Source organism: Python bivittatus, unplaced genomic scaffold, assembly GCF_059951505.1.
Source record: "Python bivittatus isolate LINGU-HERP-01145 unplaced genomic scaffold, Pbiv_v1 ctg000080_np1212, whole genome shotgun sequence".
NCBI classification, from domain to species: domain Eukaryota; kingdom Metazoa; phylum Chordata; class Lepidosauria; order Squamata; family Pythonidae; genus Python; species Python bivittatus.
Window position 1 is genome coordinate 12,583,945 of NW_028277035.1, and position 8,379 is coordinate 12,592,323.

The 8,379-nt window shown below is 39.4% G+C and overlaps 1 protein-coding gene across 3 annotated transcripts in view; it reads left to right on the forward strand.

Annotated features, from left to right (window-relative positions):
- The window catches only part of PKN1 (protein kinase N1), a 76,935-nt gene extending 69,186 nt beyond the window's left edge, over positions 1–7,749 (forward strand). For all 3 annotated transcript variants that reach the window (XM_088133543.1, XM_007436101.4, XM_025171764.2), the window contains 7 exons: positions 214–390; positions 682–744; positions 1,527–1,603; positions 2,171–2,313; positions 2,775–2,882; positions 3,174–3,254; positions 3,950–7,749. In XM_088133543.1, coding sequence (XP_087989669.1) covers positions 214–390; positions 682–744; positions 1,527–1,603; positions 2,171–2,313; positions 2,775–2,882; positions 3,174–3,254; positions 3,950–4,153 — 853 coding nt within the window. In that variant the 3' untranslated portion in view covers positions 4,154–7,749. The remainder of the gene's footprint in view (positions 1–213; positions 391–681; positions 745–1,526; positions 1,604–2,170; positions 2,314–2,774; positions 2,883–3,173; positions 3,255–3,949) is intronic.
- Positions 7,750–8,379: the final 630 nt, after the last annotated feature.

An 8,379-nucleotide genomic window follows, 5' to 3' on the forward strand; every position in this document is an offset into this window, starting at 1 on the left:
TTTGTGAGTTAGAAATGGAAAGGGTAAGTGCCCAGACAAATATATAATCGTGGTATAGAATTGTTCCCATGTGCAGGTCTGTCAAAGCCTGTTCTTTGTGGATGGTGTGTAGTTGTGCACCATTGTAGTTATGAAAATAATAGTTAACATGACTGAGGATCAGATTGTATATAGTAGTTTCCCATCCTGATACAATTTTCCCCCTCCTCCTAGCCTGATGTGTGAGAAGCGGATTTTTGAGATTGTGACCCAAGCGCGGCATCCTTTCCTAGTGAACCTTTTCGCCTGTTTCCAGACACCCCAGCACGTCTGTTTTGTCATGGAGTACACAGCAGGTGGAGACCTCATGATGCACATACACACCGATGTCTTCTCAGAGCCGCGTGCCACGTAAGTGCCACATCAGAGAAGCAGGCAGAGATTACAGTACAAAAATGCAGCTAAAGGCTTCCTAAAAGGATCTTGTTGGGTGCCATTTTAAAGGCTGCTGTCCCTCTAGTATACTGAGATGAGAGCAGATTTAGATCTTAGTTTTCAGTCCTATTTATTTCAGTTACATCATAATTTGCTCTTAGATTCCAGCTCTCAAGAATGTTGATACCCTAAAATCATTGTTGATGGCCAGAAGAGAATTGGCATTGCCTACACTGCAGTGGTTTCACAGTTTGTTCTCACCTTCAGGTTTTATGCTGCTTGTGTTGTCTTGGGGCTGCAGTTTCTTCACGACCACAAGATAGTATATAGGTAAGTTTCACTATTAAAGCCATTCCATAAAGTCCCCTTCTTTCACTGTCTTTTCTGCATCCTCCCATGTTATCACGTTATTACACTACAGGTAGTCCTAATTTACTGATCACAGTTGGGACTGGCAGCTCCATCACTAAGGAGCGCGGTCATAAAATAAAACATCACATGACTGTGACGACTGACGTCAGTTCCAGTTGTGGTCGTTAAGTGAATCACCACAGTCGTTAAGCATGATGTCATGTGACCGCAACTTGTGACTTCCTGCCAGCTTCCCCATTGACTTTGTTTGTCAGAAGCTGGCTGTGAAGGTTGCGAATGGCGATCATGTGACCGCAGGACACTGTGACCTTTGTAAATGTGCACTGGTTGCCAAGCACCTGAATCTCAATCACGTGACCACGGGGCTGCAACTACGAGAACTGGCCATAAATCTACTTTTTCAGTACTGTCATAACTTCAAACGGTTGCTGAACAAGCAGTCAGTAAACAAGGTCTACCTGTATATTAATTTCCACCTTTTTTCATATGAGTAACTGTATTAAGCTGAAAATTCATCTAGCTAGAATAAGTGTTGTCATACCATTTCTCCTAAGCATGATTTTTGAAATGTAGTAATGTCTTTAGATTCTGCCACAAAGAGCTAAGTTATAATGGAGGATTCCTATATAACAATTTTGCCTTAATAACTCTATTGTCTGATTTGAATATTTGTCTCTGTTTGTCTGCATTTTGAATCAAACTGCAATGGTTCTTTTGCTTAAAGTTTCCTTATCTTGCAGAGATCTGAAGCTGGATAACTTACTGTTGGACACAGAAGGTTTTGTGAAGATTGCAGATTTTGGCCTCTGCAAGGAAGGTGATTTTGTGGGATAGGATAATTGTCTCCAAAGATGTCATACATCTTCTAAATAAAATACAAATATAATGCTTCTCTCAGGATTAAACTGGCTTGATTAGCAGAAAGTGATCTGCAGCTATTCCAAGAAAACTTAGGTGTTGGTTGGGGAGAGTGGAGACTGCAAAATAGGTGGGAGAAGCATCTATTTTGCCAAGATTTCTCGTACAATCACCATGCATGAAATTTGGTAGTCTTGTGATATACAAAAATATAAAAGTTAGCAGTGAATGTTGGGGAAAGTCTACTCAGGGGTGTTTCTGGGGGTGGTGGTAACATCAAAATGGCAAGTGTAACCAGGTGATCGAAGCCCTGCACCTTTTTACCTGTGTGATATGCACTAAAAAGGGGTGGAGCTTCAATAGCCCAGTCATATTCACCATTCTGATGCCATTCACGCCCTCACCCTGGCTGTGGATGATTACAGAACGTTCTGTGAAGATTTCCAAATTCCTGTTCTTTTCTACACTTCTATTGAGGACTATTGCTGAAGTCGTATTTTTAATACAGCTTTCTTCTGTTTGCCAGGAATGGGCTATGCTGACCGTACCAGCACATTCTGTGGAACACCAGAGTTTCTGGCACCTGAGGTGCTTACAGACACCTCCTACACAAGAGCAGTTGATTGGTGGGGCTTGGGTGTCCTTATCTACGAAATGCTTGTAGGGGAGGTAAGTCCCACTTATATGATTATGGAAAACAGTAAGTGGGTCAAAAAAGGGTTTTGGATTAGATGCTTTGGAATGAGACTTTGATATGACTTTATATCCTGTTTGAAGTTGTACAATCAAACATTAAGGGAAAATTAAACAGAGTGATGTGTGTGCCATAATAGGATAGAAATGTTTCACAGGGAACTTGATATAAGAAGCTGAAGCATTTGGATTAGTATTTCCTAATCTGGGCAACTTCCAAGTGTGTGATCTTCAACCTCTCAAAAAACCCCAGTAACCATGGTTATTGCTGAAAATTCTGGGAGATCAAGTCTGGAAACTATCCAGGTTGGGAGATGCTGATCCAGATTCTCAAGTTTTTCTGGGAATCTAGGATAGGTGAGAATGGATGGAACTGATTCTGAGAGTGATGAAAGAGCCCAGACTGACATCTGATTCTGTCTCAATTGATGTTGTAGTCTCCATTCCCAGGAGATGATGAAGAAGAAGTATTTGACAGCATTGTCAATGATGAGGTGCGCTACCCCCGTTTCCTTTCCACTGAAGCAATTGGAATCATGCGCCGGGTGAGTGCCTCTTGCTTGAGCTGTAAATTTGCCAGGACTAAAGTTGGAGAGAAAATTCTTCTTATGGGATTGTAGGATTAGGAGAACACAGGGAGGGAAACTTGAGCATAATGAACATAGGTTTAGTTGCAGTCTTTACAAACTGACATTAGGCTTGGGGTATGCAAGAAAGCATAAAACATGATAGCCATGTAAAATACTGCTCTGGGCTTGGGAGAGAAGGTGGTGTATAAGAATCACTTTGGCTGCCCATGTGATAACTTGATGTTGACAACCTCCTTTTTCATTCAGTTGCTGCGTCGGAACCCAGAACGGCGCTTGGGTTCTAGTGAGCGTGATGCAGAGGATGTGAAGAAGCACCCATTTTTCAGAGTTAGTATCTTTGCTTCTTTTACATTCTTTCTTCAGGTTGTTAGTTGTGGATTATTTCAAGGAAAGTTATGCACTGTTTTATGGACTGAAATTATCGAATGAGACCATCCTTCACTAGGGCTACACTAGTGCAACCAGGACAGTGTTCCTGTAATGCTTTCTTAGAAAAGGACACTCTATTCTAGCATAAAAAGCAGATCCCTTAAAGGCAGAGAGATTTTAATCCATTAAAACATGGGCCATTTTCGTACATCTGATCACATGGACTCCAGTTTGTGAATGCTTATGCTATAAAAAAGAAGTCTTGTTGCACTCAAAACGTTTTTACTGTCTGTGGACAGTTTGCCTTTTCCTGAAGCTGAAGATTTTCTGCATCAAACAGCTGCGTGCTTCTTAGGGTTAAGGAGCACTATTTCTGCATCTAAAATCTATAGTTCAAATGAAGTAGAAGTGGCCGCCAAATACAGATTTTGAAAAGAAAGCTTCTTGCTCTGAAGTGGTTGGTCTTTATTGTTAATTATTGCTGTAGCCTCCATATATTTCCAGCATCTTGTAGCTTATCTTATGTACTCTTATTGCTTCAGACAAAGGACTCACAGTGTGTTATTTATTTATATAATTTCCTGTCTGATTTAATATTAACAATCAATTCAAAGAAGTTAGAGTTCTTACTTTTTTTTTTTTCCTGTACACAGAGCATTGAGTGGGAAGCTCTGCTGGCTCGTAAGATCAAGCCACCCTTTGTGCCAGTAATTAAGGGTCGTGAAGACATCAGCAACTTTGATGAGGAGTTTACTGCTGAAGCAGCTGTGCTGACACCGCCCCGTGAATCACGGCCCCTCACCCAAAAGGAACAGGATGCCTTCAAAGATTTTGACTATGTCTCCAGTATCTGCTAGCTCTGGAAGTGGAGGCAAGGAGATTCCCTCAACACTGCCAGCTCGATCAGGCAGAATTCTGTTCCTCCATTGACTCAGACACTTCCTAGCACTGCCTGCTAGCCCCAAAAGCAAAACTGGGGAAAACCCAATCACATTGCTAGCATAAAGGGGAAAGAGTAGTGTTCACCAACATATGCCAGCTCTGGGATTAGACAGGGGAAATTCCAGTAATATTTCTGCATTGTCCAGAACACAGTATAATTCATGCAGAAAGTTTGGCACCTGCTGGCTCAGAGGGAGGGGAGGAAAGAGAAAGAAAGAGAGAGAGAAAGACTGCTAGCCAAACATAACTTGCATTGTCAACCCTGAATCTTCATGAAACTGTATTTGTCTACAGTGATTCTCAAACTTTCTGCTGGAACAAGCAAAACTATTATTAGGAATCCACCAGTACTGGAGATGCTGAAGTCAAAGGGCCATTCTCAGCCCTAACATACTGTCGTGAAGGACTTTTTAAAATCATATTGTGAAAAAAAGGGGGTTGCCTTTCTGATATTATTGCTAAAATCCACTGCTTCAAATTCTAACCCAGAAGGGAAAACTGAATCCCTTTCTGCGTCACTGCTTTCTGCCAGTATTCAATTAGTGATGGACAAACTCCTCTTGGGTCAGTTTTGAACCAGCTCTGTATTTCTGGGCTTTCTTGACAACCATTTGCAAAAAGCTCTCTTGTTTTTTTCCCCTCAAGAATTCTCTCCAGGCTCATAAGGCTGGCATACGTACTGCTAGTGTATGTGTGTAAGTTATTATTTTACCCTCCCTGGGAATTCACTGGCTTTGTACCCATTCCATAGCGCTAGCTGGGGCAGAAGACTTCTTAAAATTCAAAGTCCCGTACTCTGAACAAATACATTTGGGAATTGGTGAGTATCTAGGTCTGGATGGGAAATAATTGCATTAAAATAATTGCAAGGAACAATCAAGAAAATAGTGGCACCAAATGAAATGATTCTTGGTTGTGTGATTCTGGTCATCAAATTATAGTAATTTAATGAGAGTTGCATCACACTTGAGCAGTGTAAGAACCTATGTACTGCTACCTTCACAACAGCCAGCTTCCAGTTAAATGGCCTACAAACCATACATGCACAGAGGCTCCTTTGATATTATAAACTGGAGAAGAATTTCTCAGGACAAAATACTTGATTCAGTGAGGGGACATACTTGATTATAGAGCAAAATCATTGTGGATTTCAGCAGCAAGATGAACTCAAATCCATCATTTGGAAATAATGATCCAACTGTTTTGTTTCCATTTTATATCCCAGGTTTCTCTTGGAGATCTATATACTATTATGCCAAGAAAGTATATCAAATCTCAGGAGAAAAAAAGTGGTTGAGACTCTGGATACTTTCAGATAGATAACTTAGGGCTTTACAATAAAAAAAAAATGTCTAGCTATTTTAGCTTATTTTTCTGTAATAGTTCTGTAGTTGAGAAGAAAGAGAGAGAAAACAAGAACTAAATGAAGAGCAAGGACATCAGAACCTTTTATAAAATACACAAATAAGACAGAGAATGGGTTTGCACAACACTATAGACTAAAATGTGGTTGGCTAGTTTACGGTTCAGTGTGTTGTGCAAACTCAGTGGGGCTGGCTTATGATTTAATAGAACTGATTTTTGCTGATTTTGGTAGGTTTTCCAACAACTCTGCCTTTACTCCTAGTTTTCACTAGTGACAACATCCTTGCACTTGCTCTGCTCTGCCAGCAAGAAGGTATATTGCACAGGGGTAGATAGAGTTTTGAGTTATTGCTCTGGCAATTCAAAAATTCTTATGAAAGATGCAATGAAAAAGGAGGAGGCCTTCTAAACAGTCCTTGTGGAGTGGCTAATGAAAACAAAATTCTTTTCAAAATGCAACATCTACTGTTATAGTTGGTCCACATTAAAATATCTCCATTAGGTTCATTCTGCATCAGGAGCACTTGTCCTACAGAATGATTGGTTGCCTTTTTCAGCACTCATTCGGAAAAAAATCTACTTTTTATTAATCTGACTTACTTCTTACAAATATCTGAAATTCTTGAATGCAGATATGTGGAGGAGTATAAACAAAATTGGCAATATCTCAAGTACAGTATATTATCTTTAAAAAGAAAAGTAAATTGTGCCTAGTACTGAGAGTTATGCCTGGGATAAGAAGGTCTACTGAACATTTTTAGAGGTTGCTGCCATCACTTTGTATGGAAGGATTGGTAAAGTATGTTCCTTTAAAATACAATCTGGCCAAGAGATTAGAACAGACCTGCCATTTTTAAGAAAGGAAAGTCTAATTTGTTATGTAAAACAGGACAGAACTTTTATATTTTTCAGTTTTCTCTCAAAGAAGCCTTTTCAAGTTTCATGTAGTCCTGTATCAGGATTGAACGACTGGAACAGGCAATACTTTTTGTTTAAAGAAAGCAACAAAAATTCCTTCTAGGTATCAACTGCTGCTTCAAGAAGAGTAGAAGCATGGAATTGTTATTGTGTTTTGCGTGGCAAGGAAAAGGCACAGTCACTCTACTGGGAAGGAATAAGTGAGGCTTGGAGAGGAATTCAGTCATATGTGATTTAAGTAGCTTGAGGTTTTAATTTACCTTTGGTCTTTCTATACTTCTGTTACATTACCAGAACTGGACTGCACACATCTGGACACCCACTAGATGGCAGCAGAGATGCAGAAAACCTTTAACTCTAGTAGTCATCTGGGGGTTTTTTGCAGCCCAGATATGGCAGACCACTGGTTGCTTGCCTTTTCTTTTTACATCACCTGAAAAGATAAATGTATTCATTATTGGTAATTGCAGCACAGCCTGCTTTAAAATCAGAACTTCAGGTTTCAGTCCTCAATTATGGAGGCAGTCCTGGTGCAATCTAGATCACAGAAAACTTCAGTATTTCAGCATGAATTCTGAAGAACAGCTTTTATTACGAGATAGGGTTTTAACTTCCTGTGTGCCTCCTCTTCTGTTTTATATTGCCTTTTAGATCTTTTCCAGGGCATGTCCAAGCTTAGTAGCTATGTGGATTTGTGCCAAGAGGCACTATCATGCTAAGGCCATGTCTTGTTTACTAAGTTTCCTTTATTAATGTTACTACCTCTGTTGCCTGACCAGAACCACACTGTGTTACAAAGCCTGAGTTTTAAACTGTAGACATTTCAGTACAAATTCATTGAGCTTAGCAAAATATTGCAGGATAGGTAGTAAAAAAAAAAATCCCTTAACTGATTGATGTCATTCTTCATTCAAGAGGTAAGCATGTGAAAGGTATTCCTAGCCTTTCCTCAGGTTAGATTCATAGACCCTAGCCCTACATTCTTAGTTCTACAGTGGCTTTTGAGTAAAGTTTGGCAGCAGAGGAGAAATTAACATGATTTTCTGTAAGAAAGAATGTTATATGCTTGGATGCAAAATACTAAGACCAAATTTCGTAAGTCTTAAGACTAGAGAGAAAATGTGTGCATTGCAATAAAGCACAAATAGTTTTCCAGGAAAGTTGTGGAATTAGGTGCTTATTCTCCTTTATTGCCTTGTTACAAAATAAATACCTTGTTTATAATGCATATTGTTGGACTAGATGAACAGTGACTCTAGGATAGAGATCTAATTACTGTGAAATTGCTGTACTTATTATTAGTCTAGATTTTCTTTTATATAAAATTTGTTTTTGCACTATTGAAACCAGTGGAACTAAATCATAAATTGTGGCAAGCTTGCCTTTTCTCACTGGATTTTGTAGCTACATTACTATACTGATAACTTGAAGATAAGTTTCCATAATGCCATTAGATGTATCAGTACCATGAGCATAATTTCTCTGAATCAGTGCTGGGTTAGATTCAGTTTGGCAGCTCCAGCTAATTTCTCTTTGGAAACTAGGAAAATTTCTCACTCTAATGGAATATATGTAGGGAGAAAACAGGTGGTTATGGAGCAAAGATGACTGCTTCAACTAAATAGCTCATAAAACACATCCCTGTATTAGGAAACTAGTACAGATCTTCATCTGAAACACCACCTTTTACTACTTTGGAGGGATAACCAAAATTGCCCTTGTTACAAGTTTTCACAACAGTTTCATATTCATCTCTTCTTCCACTTAATATTCTGTATTCTTTACAACTTAAGTACAGGTAGTTCTCATTTAGCGACCACAACTGGGACTGGCAACTTGGTTGTTAAATGAAGCAGTT